This window comes from Pipra filicauda, unplaced genomic scaffold, assembly GCF_003945595.2.
Source record: "Pipra filicauda isolate LSUMZ 115617 unplaced genomic scaffold, ASM394559v2 scaffold87_size3191425_pilon, whole genome shotgun sequence".
In the NCBI taxonomy this organism is placed as follows: Eukaryota; Metazoa; Chordata; class Aves; order Passeriformes; family Pipridae; genus Pipra; species Pipra filicauda.
In genome coordinates this window covers 1065015-1083202 of record NW_024105064.1, presented here as the reverse complement: position 1 = coordinate 1083202, position 18188 = coordinate 1065015, and the positions used below count along the sequence as shown (strand labels likewise).

The 18188-nt window shown below is 48.8% G+C and overlaps 1 protein-coding gene across 2 annotated transcripts in view; it reads left to right on the top strand.

The window, feature by feature from the left end:
- The first annotated feature begins 922 nt into the window (after nucleotides 1–922).
- The window catches only part of NOC2L (NOC2 like nucleolar associated transcriptional repressor), a 42851-nt gene continuing 25585 nt past the window's right edge, over nucleotides 923–18188 (top strand). For both annotated transcript variants that reach the window (XR_003542099.2, XM_027728612.2), the window contains exons 1-12: nucleotides 923–967; nucleotides 1137–1307; nucleotides 2477–2645; nucleotides 3147–3263; nucleotides 3879–3996; nucleotides 4430–4520; nucleotides 4796–4874; nucleotides 6527–6637; nucleotides 7658–7771; nucleotides 8580–8768; nucleotides 10911–11050; nucleotides 14562–14673. Coding sequence is in view for 1 of the 2 variants with exons in the window: in XM_027728612.2 (XP_027584413.2) it covers nucleotides 948–967; nucleotides 1137–1307; nucleotides 2477–2645; nucleotides 3147–3263; nucleotides 3879–3996; nucleotides 4430–4520; nucleotides 4796–4874; nucleotides 6527–6637; nucleotides 7658–7771; nucleotides 8580–8768; nucleotides 10911–11050; nucleotides 14562–14673 (1431 nt within the window). In the remaining variant the exon portion in view is untranslated. The remainder of the gene's footprint in view (nucleotides 968–1136; nucleotides 1308–2476; nucleotides 2646–3146; nucleotides 3264–3878; nucleotides 3997–4429; nucleotides 4521–4795; nucleotides 4875–6526; nucleotides 6638–7657; nucleotides 7772–8579; nucleotides 8769–10910; nucleotides 11051–14561; nucleotides 14674–18188) is intronic.

The window sequence follows — 18188 nt, the reverse complement described above, 5'->3', positions numbered from 1 at the left end:
CCTGCACGTGTGTCCGTGTCGGGTCCGGGGGTCCGGAGCGAGCGGCACCGGCCCCGCTGCGGCCCCGCCGACAGGGGGGCGTGGGGCGGGGCCACCAGGGAGGGGCGTGGCTATGTGCGGGACGGGCGTGGTCTAGCTGGAAATGGGGCGTGGCCAAGCGTGAAGACCCCGCCCCTGTGGTTGCGAGCCACGGGAGGGGGCGGGGTGAATGATTGAGGGGCGTGGCCAGGTGGGGTGGGCGTGGCCTGGACGGGGAGTCACAAAATCCTTGAGTTTGGATAAAACCTCCAGAATCATCGAGTCCACCCTGTGCCCGATTATCACCGCCTTGTCCCCCAGCCACTCAGTGCCACGGCCAGGCCTTCCCTGGACACCTCCAGGGACGGAGACTCCACCACCTCCCTGTGCAGCTCCTTCCAATGCCTGACCACCCTTTCCATCAGGAAATTCCTCCTGATGTCCAACCTGACCCTCCCCTGGCACAGTTAGAGGCCGTTTCCTCTTGTCCTATCTTGTTCCCTGGGAGCAGAGCCCGACCCTCCCCGGTTCCCCCCTCCTGTCAGGGAGTTGCAGAGAGCGAGAAGGTCCCCCCAGAGCTTCCTTTTCTCCAGGCTGAGCCTCCCCAGCTCCCTCAGCCGCTCCTGGTGCTCCAGCCCCTTCCCGTCTCTGACACGCTCCAGCCCCTCATTGAACTGAGGGGGCCCAGAATTGGGCACAGCACTCGAGGTGTGTGCCCAGCACAGAGGAAAAATCGCTTTCCTGGTGCAGCTGGACACGATATTCCCGATCCAGGCCGGGAACGGGCGGGATCGGCGTGGAGGGGGCGGAGCCAAGGCGGCTGGGGGCGCGGTTAAGGCAGCAACGGGGCGTGGTTTGCGGGTAATGGGCGTGGCCTGCGCGCGCGGCACGCCGGGAGCGGAAGTGGCGGCCGCGTGGCGGAGGCGGCAATGGCGGCCCCCGGCAGGAGGTGAGGGAGGCACCGGCACAGACCTGACCCGGCCTGGGGGCGGCTCAGGGCGGGCGGGCCGTACTGGGGGCACCTCCGGGGAACGGCTCCTCGGCCCGCGGTGAGAGGGCTCGCCCGCCCCCACGCTGAGCTCGCCCTCACACGCACCCCTCTCTCTTCCCCCACCCAGGAGCCTGGCGGAGCTGAGCCTGGACGAGGTCCTCGCTGCCAGCTCGGAGTCGGAGCCTGACGGCGGCTGGGAGGAGGAGGAGGAGGAGGAGGAGAAGCCCACCCAGGGGGCTGCGAGGCGGCGGAGGCCGAGCGGGAAGGAGGGGAAGGAGCCGCAGGCGCAGCCGGGCAGGTGAGGGATGGGGATGCACCGTGGGGGAGCTGGGGGGGCTCAGTCTGGAGAAAAAGAGGCTCGGGGGGACCTTCTTGCAGTCTGCAACTCCCTGACAGGAGGGGGAAGCCGGGGGGGTCGGGCTCTGCTCCCAGGGAACAAGGGACAGGATGAGAGGGAACGGCCTCCAGCTGTGCCAGGGGAGGGTCAGGTTGGACACCAGGAGGAATTTCCTCATGGAAAGGGTGGCCAGGCCTTGGCAGGGGCTGCCCAGGGAGGTGATGGAGTCCCCAGCCCTGGAGGTGTCCAGGGAAGGACTGGCCGTGGCACTCAGTGCTCTGGGCTGGGGGACAGGGTGGGGATGGGGCACAGGATGGGCTCCGTGGGCTGGGAGGGCTTTTCCAACCTAAATGGTTGGATTCGTTGGAGCCTCTGCAATAGATGCTATAGATTCATTATCAGCTGGGTCAGAGGTGTCTGAAAGGGCACTGTTCAACACCTCAGCGAGATCACAGGGTACAGGACAGTTGGGTTTTTTATTATGCCTATGTCAGGTCAGTAACTGCACTGGAGAAAGGGTCCTGGGTGCTTTTAGTCTTTTACTAAGGGTATATTGAAGTCAGCCAAAACTTGTTTTGTTTGTCCTCAGTTTGTGTATGTGCTCTCACTGAGAGAGATTGGACCATCTGCAAGATAGAAAATGATGAAGTAGTTCTTAGGCACTGATAATCGTTATTAGAAAACAAATTTTTGAGTGTAACAAAACAAATTCTTGAGTGTAACAAATTTTACTGAGCTTTCATTATCAGGTTTTTCTGGTGGTACAGCTTTCAGTGTTCTTTACAAAAGCTCCTGAGAGTAATTCTGACAAACTGAGAAACAGATTTATTTTGGCTTTTCAAGGTGTTTTCATGTCACTATCCAGATACAGCCTGATGTCTCACTATCAAGATTTCTCAGTGCTTAATGAAAAGAACCTTTTGCAAGTCCTCCAGGTGTTAAACAAGGCACAGAACCGTGGCCACAGCCCTGACAAATCATCACCACTGAAATCAGCCCCAGCTGTGCCTCAGTGACCAGGGGCTGCTTGTTTTCCTTACAGCGTCAGCAGTGAATAAAGTGAATAAATATACATCAATAAAGTCTGAGCGGTGAATAAATGCTAATTAATGTTAATCCTTATCCCCCAGGAAGAAAGGAAAGGCATCTGAACACAAGGATCAGCTCTCCAGGCTGAAGGACAGAGATCCTGAGTTCTACAAGTTTTTGGAGGAAAACGATCGCGCGTTGCTGGATTTTGATGCCTCCGACAGTTCTGATGAGGAGGAGCCACTGCACAGACCCCCTGATACACTGGAGGTACCAGGGCATGTTTTGGAGTGCTGGAATCAATTAATTCAATTAATTTCATGTGAAGTTTTTAAGGTCATTCACAGGTTGTAATCCAGAAATCAGCTGGAGGTTTGAACTGAGCAAGAGAAGTTTGTTAAAGATTGTCAAAGCAGAGCCTTAGAGTGTGTTTTCTTTTTAGTGAATGCTTTTCTTTTTAGGGTATTTTTTTTGTTTGTTTTTATGTCATCTTTTCCAATAATAATTTTGCCTCAAGCGATGTGTTTTCTCCTTGATGTTCTACATTATTAAGACGTTGTATTTATGTAGCAAAACTGCACAGCTTCAGGAGCTTTTTTTTTTGTTTTGTTTTAAATTTTTAATACCTCTAATTTCATTTTTTCCTTACACAAAGTACTGATAACAGCACTGATAAAATGAGGGCTGCCTTCCTCTTCAGTAGCTGCTCAGCAAAAGAGGTGGGGCCAGAAGTGTAGAAACCTTTTCTCAGTCTTGCTATGACTTCTCCAGGAAGCAAGTGATGAAGATGATGAAGAAGAGGAAGAACAAGAAAAAGTCAAAAGGAAGAGAGATTCTTTCATCACTGTGAGCCTGAAAATGGTTGAAAACTGGAAAAAAGCTGCAGAGGTGAGCAGGGGAATTGGACTACAAAGCTCTTGAGTGTCCTCCTTTAAACACAGTTTCACATATGTTATTAACAAATCAGAAGTTGATCTTTTACAGGCACAAAAACCTACAGAGTAGATTTATGCCTTGTGCTGCCAGAGCTCTTGTTTTTCACCATGACTTTCCAGTGCAATTTTTTCTTGTACTGCAAGGTTGGAGTGCTCAAAGTCCATCTGAGGGAGAACCTGGAGAAACGTGTGGCTCAGAAGAGGCCAAAATGATAAAATTTTGATTTTTCACCCTCTTGCATTGTGCATTTGGAGGCTCCAAGAGCTTTTGTGGTCACGTTTTGAGTAGTAGTGAAATGGCTTGTCCTTCTGACTGAGGGGAGGGATGATCACAACTGGATAATTACTTGCAGCTGATTGATTGCTTCTCAACCCCTAGGCAATTAAAAGCCAATTTTAGAGGAGGAGAAGGCCACTAGTGTTTATTAACACTGTCCTGACCTTTATCCTTCATATCAGAGCTATTTCTGCCATCAAACTTACAATGAATTTCAGTACTCAAGCGCTTCAGAGTTTCAGGAGATCTGTTGCTTTTTCTCCTCAGCAATCCTTTTCCTTCTTTCCCCAGAGAAATCTGACACCGAGGCTCTTCCATGAAATCACTCAAGCCTATAAAGCAGCTGTAGCAACCACCAAAGGAGACAGTGAGGGTGATCCCAGCAAGTTCCAAGTGACTGATACTGCAGGTGAGTTGTTCACTGCACTTGTGTGAGGAGAGGGAAATGATTTTTGTAGGGCAGTTTAGCTCTTGGAAGAGAGTGGAGATAAGCACTGGCAGGAGTTAACTTACCCTTTCACAGGCTTCATTTCACTTAAGTAGCTTATCTTCCTGGTGGTGAGTCTGTGCAGTGAGATCTTTTCTGGTCTCCCAGTGCTTGGTGCTGTTTGCTTGGAGAAGGGCCCCTGTGCCAAAAGCTGTCAGTTGTAATCTTATTCTTCAGATAAAAAAATTCTAGGATAAGGCAAACTGGTGTTTTCTTGGAGCTTGAGGAAACACAGCAGCTCTGCTATGGCAATTACTGCTTCAGTTCCTTGGGGAGCTCTTTCCACACTAGCTGAGAAACCAGGAATATGTGGAAAATCATTTACAAGTGCTTTGCTGATTTTTGTTTTAACCAGTGTTCAATGCCCTTGTGTCCTTCTGTATCCGGGACCTCTTCCACTACCTGCAGGAGCTGCTGCTTCCCAGGGCCCCAAAGAAGAAAGCAAAGTAAGTGTGAGGGGATTTGGGAACTGCAGGGTCAGAGAAAGCTTGGAAGTTCTTTGAACTGAACTTTCTACTGCCGTGCTCCAGGCGGTTTTTACAGAGTAGAAGTATTTCTTCTCACCCGTGACATAATTTTTACTTCTCTCAGTTCGTGCTTTGCAAGCAGTTGTTACTCACTGGCAGTATCAAGGAATTGAACTCACTGCTCGTTTGGCTGCTGAAATCTGATTTATTTGGTGGGTTTTCTAAAGCTAAACCCAACTGTTGCTCGTTTCCAGGATGGTTCTCCCTTCCACCAGCCCACTCTGGGGCAAACTGCGACTGGATGTAAAAGCGTACCTTGGCTGTACCATACAAGTAAGAAATGTCATCATATTCTGTTCCTGGGGTCAGTCTGTGCATTGCTGGGCTGTTGTTTGGGATGTTTTGGGATGAGGCAGATGGGCTTTTGCCTATCTGAGATTTGTGTGTCCATCCAGTTCCCTGTCTTGTGGAAGCATTTGGTCTAATTAACACTTTGGAGGTCTGTAGGATGGTTGGGTCAAAATAGGGAACCAGTAAAGAAGGGTTGGATTAACATTCTGGCAGTTGTTTCTGTCTTAATTTGTCTGACAAATTAATATTTAATAGGCTTTAAAGTAGCTTGCAGTGCTGTGCTCGTAAATTCTGCATTGTTAATTCAGTTTTTGGCACTATGACCTTGCTAGTTCTTGAGGTAAATACTAAGAAGGTGTTATGTTGATAACCTCACATAAGACATATCCTAGAGGGATGGGACATTAATATATATCCCCAGAATAGCTGATGTCTGGTGTTTCAGATACAATTCATGGATTATTTCTGAAAGAAACTCCTGCCCCGAGTTTGTTGTTTTTTTTTTTTTTTTAAGATTGCTTCATCATGCATCCCCAAAGTTAGAATATTAAAAGAACAATGTTGAAATACTCACTGTTCAGAAGCTGAGGGAAGGGGATGCAAGGAGAGAAAGCCAGTGCTGGTGTCTCCTAGCTATAAGCTGGAGAATGACTTAGCAGAAAGGACATTTTGATCAGTAGAGCTTTTTTTCTCTCTCAAGTCGTGGTGCCTCCTGCCAGCAGCAGAGGATTGCAGTAGACAAGGAAAAGCTGGCAGTGCAGTGCCTTGGAGCAATCCCTGCTCCTGTGCTGACTCTGAGAGCCCTCAGTGCCAGCCTTCACCACAGGGCTTCTTCTGGCACAGTAGTTTGTCAACAATATCTCCTTTCCTTTCCTTGTGGTGTGTGAGGGACTTTACAGAGGAGACCTGCTCAGTCCCGAATCTTTGCAGTGCAAGGAGGAAGAAAATTAAAAGTAGACAACGTGCCTCTGCTTCCCAGCAGCTGGGATTGCAGGCAGAGGGGCACTGCATCAGGCAGAACCTCTCTCAAAGTGACTTGGAGTTCAGGATGTCTTCACATTAGAAGCTGCAACACCTCTGGGTTTGGCTCCAGAGAACTGGGCTGAGCAATCTGGAAATACAAAGATGCTGTTTCTTAATGGCTTGTTTTACCTTTTGCTTGAGGTAAACCTCTTGGTACCTAATAGTATTCCAGCTTCCCCTTAAGAAATCCAACAGTGATCCAGTATGTTATCACCTCAGGTGGTTTATTTCCAAGCCTTGTGTAGACTGAGGGCATCTTTGACCATTTGTAGTGAGATGACAGAGGTGTTGCTGTCATGCCATCTGCAAGATGCCTTAAACTTCATGTAGACTTAGGTTTTGCAGTATACACAGATGAGGTTCTATGTGATGAACTGAGCTCACATTTGCCAGGCTGATGTGCTTTCGGGGCAGTTTTTAACCCACCGTGTGTCTGCTCCTTTCCTGAGACAGCTCTTGTGGGTTTGTTGGAGCTCCTTCCTAGCAAAGCCTGGTCTTCCAGTCTTTTAGTGACACAGAAATACTTGGAAGCAGCAAAATACAGATGGTGAAGGAAGAGGTGGTGAGGACTGCATGCTAAATGGGATTGTTACTTTGTTTTCTCTCCACAGCTCCTGTCCTGTTTGACAGAAGCCTCGGTGGGTGCAGCAGTGCTCCAGCACGTCAACTCCATAGTGCCTTATTATTTATCCTTCCCAAAGCAGTGCCGTGCCCTTCTCAAGGTGAGGGGATGTGCTGTGATGTGTCATTTGCATCCGAGGTACATTTTTTCCCCCTCCAGACAAGCCTTTTGTGGTATTTGAGCTGGATCCCGTGACAATTCATTCTCTTGTACTATTCCCTTGCTCTGCTTTTGGTTCTGGAGAGGATTCCTGCTTCTCTCACAGGCCTCCCAGGTGCCATGAGGTGATCTTAGCCTGAGGTGAGTGGGAGGTGGCTCTGTGTAGCTGCTCCTAAGTGGCAGGGAGGTGTTTTGGGAAGCTGTCTGCTGCCTCCTCACAGATGGAGTAATTGCTGCCTGTGTGCCAGGCGCTGGGAACGGCTGTGATACCATTTCCCTCTCCAGAGCTGGGGGTGGAATATTTTTACAGAAACTTAGTCACAACTGCTGAGCATTAAGAACAACAAAGGAGGCGTGGAAGAGATGAAGAGGGCAACAGGGTGACATTTAAATGAAAAAACTGCAACATTTAAATGAGGCTGGGAACCCTCTGATGACAAAGATGACTGGTGTACAGGGGTGGGAGGTTGGGACACCTCATAGCTGGAGGTGTAGGAGTCTGCTCAGTGCTGCTCTGGGGATTTCTGAGGAGGCTTTTTCAGCCCTGCAGCTGAAATCTTTCTGATGTTCTGTGGAGTTCATTAGTTCAGATGAGGTAACTGGTTTCTGGAGGCATCAGCCATGATCGTGGTCCAGCTGTACCAGGTTCTTCCTGACAGGGCCAACCATGGCCAAGTAAATCTGTGGGAGACTGAGTCACATCCAAGGCTGGTGCCTGTGCTCAGAGTATTTAGCCACACAAATAAGTGCATGTATTTTTCAGAGGTGCTAGTTTTGGATGGTTTCCTTTATTTATTGTGAAAACATCAACCTGTTTCTGTGGTCTCACAGCTGGAGTATTAGGACAGAAGGGCTGCCAGTGCTGTTGTTTTTGTGTGCAGGAGAGAAGCTCAGGCCTGTGTGTAACCAGGAAGGAACTCTTTGTCCCTTCACTTATCTGTATCTTTCTGTTTTATCCCAGCAAACAATTACTTTGTGGAGCACAGGTGAGGAAACAGTGAGAGTCCTGGCCTTCCTTGTGCTGAACAAGTTCTGCCGCTACAAGAAGGAGGTTTACCTGAGTCCCTTGCTCAAGGTAAGCCTGGTACTGGCTCTAATCTGCAGCTTTTCTTTCTCATGTTATGTGCAAATTTAAAGCATTGAGCTGCAGCTATGTCCAGAAAATTAAACAAGGGAGAAATTCTGTTAGGTCAGAGTGGTATTTGCTTCCTGCTGCTGCCCTTCCTGCTGGAGGCGCAGAGACTCTGAGCAGGGAAGATCCCTGGTGCTGATCTACGTACTGGGTGAATACTCATCTTCCAAATTCTTCAGGGCTCTCCTGAAGTGCTGCCACACAACTGAGCTGCTCTGATCTTTCACCTGAAGTTCCCAAGTGTAGTTTTTTGTGACAGTGGCACCTGAGCAAGAGAACTGTGCCCAGCCATAAGCACGGATGGCTCAGACCATCCCGAGTGCGTTCTTCCGAAGAAAACCAAGTGTTTTTTTTCTTTCAGGCAAACAGTGGTGGGGAGATCTCTGAGCTTTGTGCTAAAGAGACTCTTTCCTGTCTCTCCTAAAGAAGAAGCAGGCTGGATTACTGCTTTTGCATGTTTTTTTGGAGTGACTTGTCTGATAACAGGAATACTTTCCCCCCTGGTTTGGACATACGTGGGTGGGGAGATTTTCTTCTTGCAGACAAACAGTGGTGGGAGCTCCATGCTAAACAGACTGTTTCCTGTCTCCCCCTAAAGAAGGAGCAGGCTGGATTATCACTTTTGCATATTTCTTTGTAAAAGGAACACTTCCCCCCTGGTTTGGACACACCTGGGTGGGGAGGGGGTCAGCGCAAGAACGTTTTTCGCCGCGTTTTTACGTGGTCGTATCTCCTCCTCTTCCCTGCACAGCAAATGTACATTGCCTTTGTGAAGAACTCCAGGTTCACCTCTCCCAACGTCCTGCCCATGATCAACTTCATGCAGCGCACCCTGACAGAGATGTTTGCCCTGGACACCCACACCTCCTACCAGCACGCCTTCATCTACATCCGCCAGCTCGCCATCCACCTGCGCAGCGCCATGACCATCAAGAAGAAGGTGGGTTACCTCTCAGTTTGTGGAAGGAGTGTGTCCTCCTGCAGGGAATGTGTGGAGAGGGGAAATTGGAGTCATCACTTCCAGGCTTTTGGTGGTGTCTCTAAGGTGCCTCACTTGCCTGACCCGTTTCATAACCTACTGGAGCTCCGGGGTTGCCCGTGGTGGAATTTCAGCAAGGAAGGAGAGAAGAGAGAAGGCTCTGGGGTGACCTAATTGTGACCTTCCAGTACCTGAAGGGAACCTACAAGAAAGATGGAGAGACTGTTACAAACTTGCAGAGAGGAGGTTTAGATTAGAGATTAGGAAGGAATCCTTCCCTGTGAGGGTGGGGAGGCCCTGCCACAGGTTGCCCAGAGAGGCTGTGGCTACCCCATCCCTGGAAGTGTCCAAGACCAGGTTGGATGGGGCTTGGAGCAACCTGGGCTCGTGGAAGGTGTCCCTGCCCACAGCAGGGTGTTGTAACTAGAAGATCTTTAAGGTCCTTTCCAACCCAAACCATTCCATGATTCTGTGAACTGCAAGGTGGGAGTCACTTTTCTCTCCCCACCTGCAAGAGTTTGTGATGCACTTCCCATCTTGTGCCCTGGGCACCCTTTTTCCACTCTGAAGCTGCTGTTTGGCAGCCTCTGTCACAAAACCTCAAGGTAAAGAAGATTAGGAACCACCCTGGTGTGTGCATCTCTCCAGAGAAGTCTGCACTATTTAAAAGACTTAATTGAACAAAGCAGCTCAGACCTTTTGGGAGCAGCCCTGGTTTCAGCCACCTTTAGTCTGACCTCGGAAATCTAAGTCAGATTGCTAATCCTGGCTTTATTCGTGTTTAGCAAAACAGACCCCACTAGATTAATTGTTCAGCTGCCCCCAAACATGGCAGGATTGGTGACCAGCTAAATCTCCTGGCTGTTCAGACATGGGGATAAATAAGCAGAGATAAATGAAGTCTGGGCTGCATATCCCCTAATTGGATTGCACTGGCTTCTTACACCCTTAGTTCTGGTCCAGACAAGAACTAAATCCACTTGATTTCGCAGCTGGGGAGGGCTGTGGAACTTTAAATGAGAACAGCACAACCAAAATGTACAAATCCAAGCAATAAGCCTATTTAAATGGAGCAGTGGATGGTTGTGGAAGGTGATTACAGGAGCAGATTGCTTGTCTGTCCTTGTGTGAGAGAAGCTGAGAAGAGCTTTTTGGTCCATCTCAGTGACCTGGTGAGAGCTGGCAGAGCTCTGCCATGTCCAGCTGTGGCTTGGCTTTAATCCCCCCTGCAAGGTTTGGTCCAGTGGCTGCAGTTGGGGGCTTCTGTCCTTGTTTCAAGCCTTGTGCATTCAGAAGAGATGACCTGGGCCTTGAAAGTCTGGAACAAACACAAGTGGCAGCTGAGGCACCTTTTTGAGTTTTATCTCCTCTCTTCTTCCTGCAGTTTTGGGGAATACATGCAGAACTCTTTGGAAAGGGTGTCCTTTAAAGACTCCTGCTCTATTCTAGGCTTTTATTTAATCTGAAATGGGGCAAGGCTTGACTCACTCTTAGCCATGCTACCGAGCCAGCCTGGAATGTTGGGTGAGTGTGCCATTGCTGCCAGGCACACTCCTGGCCTGTTGCTTTGGTTTTTGCTGGTAACCAGAAGGACTGGCTGAAAAACAAAGCTGAAAGTTTGTTCTCAGCTCTGCTTGCCTGTCGTTTTTACCCTGCAGTTTTAAAAAATGAAGCTGTGCTGGGCAGTGTCGTCTTCAAAAGCAGGGAAGGGAGTGCTGGGATGATCATTTGGTCTTTGCTTTGACAGTGAACAGCTAAATATTTCCTGTGCTTGGCCACATCCCCCATCTACTGTGAGCTGGGTCATGAAATCATCCTTCTCAAAGGAGCCACAGTTGAGTAACACCTCCAGCCTGCTTTTATTCACATTATTTCCTTCAGGCACTGACTTGTACCAAACCATAACGTTGCCAATGCAGCATCTGAACTTGGCTGGCTGGTGGCTCAGCCACTGCTCTCAGAGTGACAGTACAACGATGGTTATTCCTCCCTGAGCAGTGCAGTGTCCTGCATAAAATGAGTCTTGTGGAGAAACCAGGGTTGAGTTCCTCTCAAAACGCCACGTTTTCAAGCTTGTGCCTTTTATTTTTCCCTTTTCTGCAGGAGAACTTCCAGTCTGTTTATAACTGGCAGTATATCCACTGCCTGTATTTCTGGTGCCGTGTTCTCAGCACAATCTATCCCAGTGAGGTCATGGAGCCCTTGATCTATCCTTTGACACAGGTCATCATTGGCTGCATAAAGTAAGTAGAATTTTTTTTCTTTTTGGCCATATTTGTCCATTCCTTGATGCAGAGCAGTTGCTGAGGGGTGTTACTGTTATGTGATTTGGATTTAACCTTGCATTTTAAGGAATTGAGTCAGAGCTGCTTTTGATTGAAGCATTGCAGCCAAAGATGTGTTGTGAGCGTGTTTAGGTGGTGAGGAAGTTGCTGTGTAGGTTATTCTTCCCTAGGCTAAATTCTGTGTCTAAGAGAAGTGTCAGTCTGAATAGCCTGGACAGTTATTTTCCCAACTGTACATAGTGGCAAGGAAAATGTTCTGTCTTGCTTCAGGATCTTAACTGCAGAATCAAGACCTCACCTCCAGCTCTGTAAACACAGTTAAAAGATGCATTTTTGTTGCATCTTTGTTAGAATTTGAAGAACTGGGACTCGGCTGTTATTTTTAATGTGTCTGCTGAGAATGTCTTTCTCAGTTCATACACGAAATTTCCGTGCTTTGAAAGGGCTGTTAATAACGAGCATTGAGGGAATTTCAGAATCTCTGGTGATCTCCAAAATCCTGTTAGCTCTGTTAACCAGATTCTCAGCTTTAAAACACCACCCGCCTGCTCTTGGAAAAACTCCCAAGTGGTGGTGAAGATAAGCAGATTTAAACGATCGTTAGAGTATGCAAACATCCCTCTTCCCATCCCCCCCTCGTCCACAGGCTGCTTCCCAATGCTCCTCCGGAGCTCTGGTTGTCCTGGGGATGAATCTGGGCAGTTTTCTACCTCTCCAGGCAGATAAATCAGGTATCTGGGGCCAAGGGAAGGCGAGTTGGGTGAGTCTCAGCAAGAGCAGCAGTTTTGTTGGAATCAGTGATGGGCAAGGCTGCTTGGCATGAGCTACAGGTACCATGTGACAAGGCTTTAGAGGTTTGGGGTGACCTAATTGTGGCCTTCCAGTGCCTGAAGGGAACCTGCAAGAAAGATAGAGACTTTTTACAAGAGCCTGGAGTGCCAGGACAAGGGGGAGTGCCTTCAAACTGGCAGAGAGGAGATTTAGATTAGAGATTAGGAAGGAATCCTTCCCTGTGAAGGTGGGGAGGCCCCGGCACAGGTTGCCCAGAGAAGCTGTGGCTGCCCCATCCCTGGAAGTGTCCAAAGCCAGGTTGGAGCAACCTGGGCTAGTGGAAGGTGTCCCTGCCCATGGCAGGGGGTGGAACTGGATGATCTTTAAGGTCCCTTCCAACCCAAACCATCCTGCTCAGGAAAGTAGAAATAGATCCCACCCTGGTTTCCTTACTGAGCCAACCGAGTGTCTGGGATATATAAAAATGGAGTAGGTTAGAAGATGTGGAAATTATGTGGCTCCATGGGGCAGGATGCTGTGTAACATCTGGAATACCTTCTTTCCCTTGTGCTCCTGGTGTGGGGTAGTGATTTATCCAGAGGGATGGGAGGAGAGTCCCCTTCCCCACTGCCCTTTGTGCCGGGAGGTGGCGCTTGGCTCCAGCACAAGGACAGTGACCACGGGCTGTGTCTGTCTGTCCCTGGGATCTGATCGCTCCCTGGGATCTGATCGCTCATGTGCCACCCTGGCCTTTTGTGTGCCTCCTCAGTCCATAAGCTCCTCCTCCTGATCCGTGTGCTTGCATCTGTCCAAGATCTTGGTTGGTTTTTTGCAGCACAATCTCCCGTTCTCATATCCCTTTTCCATAAACTTGTTTTCTGTCCGTATCTGCTTGCATTTTTACCTTGCTCCCAGCCTAAGCTATAAAAAGGAACTTCCTCCCTGGTGTATAGTTAAATGAGGATTTTTGATGCCTGTTAAATTCCAGCCTCTCAGCACACACAGGGAAGAAAGCAGGTACAACTTCCTCCATAGGGAAGCAAGCACAGCCTTAGTGTCCCTGAACAACTTCCCTTGGTGTCCTGTCCTGGTGGGGCAGAGGCTGATGTTGAAAGAAGCTTCATCTGTGGGCACCAAGAATGTAACAGAAGGAGCTGTAGCAAGCAAAAATAAGCCTTGAGAAGTTTTAGGCTGTTCCAACCCTACAAGCCTGTGTCCTGGCTGCATGGGAGAAGTACAGGAGGCATTCCAAGCCACAGTGATGGAAAGACATTGGAGGCACTCTCCACTGAGATGAAATGGGAGTCAGTTTGATCCCCCTGGACTGACAAGGCAGTTGGACCTCCCTCAGGAGAGCTGGGACCCAGCTGTGTTTTGTATTCCCTGTGCATCCCACCACTGGGATGTTGAGCAGATTGTTGCATCGCCACGCACTCTAAAATTAATGGTCTTGGTTTACAGTAAATCTATACACTTAACAGGTTTATTCCTCGATCAATTAATTCCTGAGAATGGCTTTCGTCATCTCCAGTGGTGCCAGATCAGGGGTGCAAAGTAGATTTATTTCTATAATGGATCCAATGATAATTATTTCACTATTTGGAAGGGGGGGGAGATGCAGGTTGATTTATGGTGCCTGGTCAAGCATTTTCTCTTTTTTTTTTTTTTTTTTTTTTTTTGTGCTCTCTTGGATTGCTCAGCAAGCCCTTTGGGGAGGGGTTCATTTATCAGCTTGAACCTGTCATCTGTGAACTGTGTTTTAAAAAAATAAAACTCCTGTTAATGCTGGAGGCAGCCAAGTGCAGGTCATTCAGAGTGAGAGGCTTCCAGAGTGGTACAGCAACGAGGTCTGGTCTGTTTTAGGGGTTGCTCTCCATTCTCCCCTCTGCTCCTGGCTTATGTGGTGCTGGGGGAGCTGATCCTTCTCAGTCCCAGCCTGACAAAGGGAGTTGGCTCAACTTTTGTCTTAATTAGCTGAGTGTGTAATGATTTGAAATGTGGGTGAAAGTAAGTCTGGCCTCTTCTTCCCCCTCCTCCATGCTGATTCCTGGCTGTTCAAATGTACATGTTGCCTCTCTGAAGGAGGTGGGAATAGCTCAGGAGGGTTGGAGAGAGCTGAACAGATCTGGCTGTGGGAGGTCACTCATTCCCACTCTGTCCTTCCAGATGTGCTGGTCACTGCTAGTCCAGCTCCTGCCCCAGTGACCTTCTACACTGAGAGGGTCACTGTTCAAGTGTCAGCATGAACTCTGTGGGCACAAAGCCTGAGAAGGGAAACCTCTTCCTCCTCTGGTGTGCTGGGGGAGCTCTTTCCTTGGTCAGACTTGCTGCTTTAGATGATCATTTCACTGCTGGTTCCTGCCACTTGCCCCGTGCTGGCAGCATGAGAGCCAAAAGTGTTGAACCTGACTAAACAGCATCAGTGATAAAACTTCATCTGCAAAGCTCTTGCAGCACTTTCTCCCAGCAGAAGCTGTGGGAAACCTGTGCTTTGGTCGGAGGAATTTGCGTGTTCGTGTTAAACAGCCTTAACGTGTGAGTTTTATTTCCCACTGTGGGATAGCTCGGTTTGCTGTGCAGTACTGAAGCTGTCTTTCTTCAGCAGAGCAGGAAAGGCTCTTGAGTGCCACTGAAGGCTGCAGGTGCAGTTCCTAGATAAACTTGGCCTAATATCCTTTCTTTTCTCCTCCCCCTCTAGGCTGGTACCAACGAACCGTTTCTACCCTCTGCGCATGCACTGCATCCGTGCCCTTACCCTGCTGTCTGAGAACACCAGGACCTTCATCCCAGTGTTGCCATTTATCCTGGAGGTTAGTTTGGTTCCTGCTGACACCTTCTGCCTAATAAACACACTCACTACACCCACCAACAGCTCCTGAGGTTTCCCACTTCTCTTACTGCCCTAAAATCCCTGGCAAACAGCATCAGACAATGTATTGTTTGGTGGGCAAATAGGATTAAACTTTTATTGGCCTGTGAGTTGCACCTGAGATCAGCTGGGTGCAAAAATATGTTCCTTGGTGGTTTCACTGATGCAGCTGGAGTGGGAAACAGGGGTTGCCAAAGAAGAGATTCAGAGGCTCAGCTGGTTGAGCTGGTTGCAGTGACTCCCCAAGCTGATGTGTTCATGCCTTAGCAAAAAGGAAGAGTTCTTCCTAACTGCAGACAAAGGGAATAGGAAGAAAAAAACCCTTCAGGAATTTGAAAATTGTTTAGAAAGATCTCTGTGAGTGTAACCTGGCAAAATTGAGTATGTTTGGTGAAACACTGCTATTAAGGGACCATCCAGCTTTCCCATGCATCAGACATTTGACATCTCTCCACATCAGTCTTTCTAGTTTGGCTGCTGTGAGAAGGTAACACAGAAGTTTTGCAGCCAAATTTCACTGAAGAAGTGTGAGCAAGGCAGGGTGAGGAATGCAGGGAGCCCCAGGAGGTCAGCATGAGGCTGGACACTGAGGAGGAGGAGGAGGAGGGAGGGAGGCTTCTATAATAATAGCCCTGAGTCAGCCAGGCTCATTCCTAATCAGGTTTTGTTGAAGCAGAGGCCTTTGTGGTTTGGGGTTGTTGTAAATGTCCCTTGCAAACCACATCCTCAGCCTGAGGAAGGCAGTGATGTTTATAAACCTCCTCCCGACCTGTGTGGCTTTGCCATTCCCCTGCTTCCTTCCCCTTGGTCATGCGTGTTTGAAACTCTGCCAGCCAGATTTTGTGAGAGAGGCATCCCCCCATCTGAGGTCCTGGTGAGGATTCTCTCTCTGCTTTTTACTTTTTAGTGCTGTAAAGGTAAAACTTTCTCCCCTCGGGGCCTTCCCCCCCCTCTTTGTGTCCTGGCCCCGACACCTCATCTCTAATCTGAGTGTCAGGCCCCGGCCAGATGTTCCCACACTGCACTCAGAGCTTCCTCCCAGCTTCCTCCAGCCCCCAACCACATCCCATCCTGTTGGGTGTGTTTGTGAGGCACTGCTGGGCTCTGCTTGTGCAGGTGTGGTGACAAGGGACAGAAGGGGGCAGGGTAAATGTGTGCCTTATTTTCTGTAACCCAAGATTTCTGTAACTGTCACGATGTTAAACTCTCAAATCTCCCTGCAGCTGTCAGCCTTTCCCTTCTTCTTGTCTGTCTCCTGCAAGGGATCCCCCAACTAGTCTGTGGAGTTCCCAGGAGCATTCAGGACTGTTCCCTTTGTACTTCTGTCTCTTCCCAACTCCCTCCTCCTCTCTGTCACAGAGGTAGCTGAACACTCTTAGAACCCTTAGTCTGTCTCCACAAGCTGTCTTCAGGCAGGAATTGTATTCCAGTTGTGCAGATGAGATGGCAGGAAGTGGGAAGTGACCTGTCCAAAGTCTGAGGGTGGCTGTGGTGATGCTGGGAGGAGAATCTGCACTCTGATGCCCAGCCATAGTGCTTTGACTATGAACCTGTTTGTGCCAGCTCACAAATTGAGCAGTGACTAAGTCAATATTCTACACCATGCCATGACCCAAAATCCATTTTAAGCCCATTATCCAAACCATCATGGGATGGAAGGATGTGATCAGTATGTTGGTGCTAAACAGGAGTGATTGGGGAGCATGATTTGGGTCTGGAAAGCCTTCCCAGCATAGGTTATGCTCCATTTGATGGGAAGGAGAAAAACTACCCTGTCACTGTTTCAGCTGAATCCAAGTGCAGGAAAAGAACAGCTGTGGAGTTTGTGACCCTGTGTTTTGTGCACTTTTTGGAGAGGGCTCTACCTGGCCTGAGAGTGTAGATTCTGTGAAGCTGCTCGTGTGAGAAGTGACTGTGTAACTCGGCATTTCCCTTCTCCACCAAGGAAACCAAGTCCTTGCTGCCTCTTGTCTCAGCCCTCAGCAGCCCTGAATTGCTGCTGCACGCTCAGGAGGCACAGATTGAGCATTTGTGCTTTCCCAGAGGCACAGGAATTCCCCAAGCCCCTGCCAATGGAAATGAGAGCTGGCTGCTTGATTCATCTTGACAAGGGCTGATGCTCCCCAGCGTGGGCATCCAACGCCGTCTCCTCTCTGACTCTGCTTTCCAAGATGGAGCAAAAGCAGCAGCTTTGCTAAAATTACATCTTAGATAGGAAGAGGTGGCTTGGGAGAGGAGTGGAGAGCAGGCAGGGGTTTATTTTTGTACCGTTACTCCCCTTGAAAGGCCTGTGAGATCTCAATCTTCCTTTTTTCATCACTTCACTTATTGTGTGACAGCCACTGGCTTCTGCAGCAGGAAAATTGGTGGCTCATCTGCTGGAAGGCAGGTGTGGATAGACAAGGTAGAAATCTCCCCCCAGGCAGACTTTGCATGCCAATTTAAACCTGGCTTCCCCTGCAGAGGGATGGCAGAGTAGGTTAACCCTGACATGCTCAGGAAGGCCAGGAGTGTTTCACTTTGACACTTAAATGGCTGGAGTCTTGTTTTGGAGAAAATTCCCAGGGGCTTGGAGAGCAACATATATGGGAGTGGGCAGTGGAATGTTTTGCAGAAAATCAACTGATGTGAAGATTGGAGAATGGATAAAGCTGGACATTGCCATACATTTAAACACTGGTCTGTTTAAAACACAGATCTTGTGTTTTGTCTCCTTTACACTGAGAGGAAAAACTGGAACTTTAGACAAAGCTGCACCAACTGAAGACTTATTTTTCCCTTTTCCTCATTCTCTTCCCTCCACCCTTGTACTGCAGCTCCTAAATTCTGGATCACAGCCCTGCAGGTACCAAGGCTGTTGAAGGAAATCATGCCTGACCAATCTAATGGGCTTCTGCACTGAGAGGATTGGCTCAGTGCATGAGGGGAGAGCAGTGCATGCTGTTTATCTTCTCTTTGTCAAGGTTTTTTGGATACCATCTCCCAGAACTTCCTCACAAGACAAGCTGATGAATTGCAGACTGGATAAGCAGGCAGGTGTATTGACAGCTGAATTTCCTGGCTGAACTTCCAGGCTCCTGCTCTGATCAGTGGCTTGAAATCCAGCTAGAGGCCAACCACCCACCCCAGGGATTGATACTGGGGCTGATACTGGTTATCTTATTCATTAAGGGTTTGAATAGTTGGGCAGAGTGGCACCATCAACAAGCTTGCAGATGATGTGAAGTTTGGAGGAGTTGATACACCAGATAAGTGTCCTGCACTACACAGAAAATGAAATACAGGAGGCCTGACATACACTGGAGGGGGAAAAACTACACAGAGAAACAAGAAATCCCCCAACAATTTTATATGGTGATGTTAGAACAGATTGCCTAGATAAATAATGGAGTGTCTGTCCTTGGAGACATCCAGATCTGGCTGGACATGGCCCTGAGGTACCTGTTTGAGGTGACT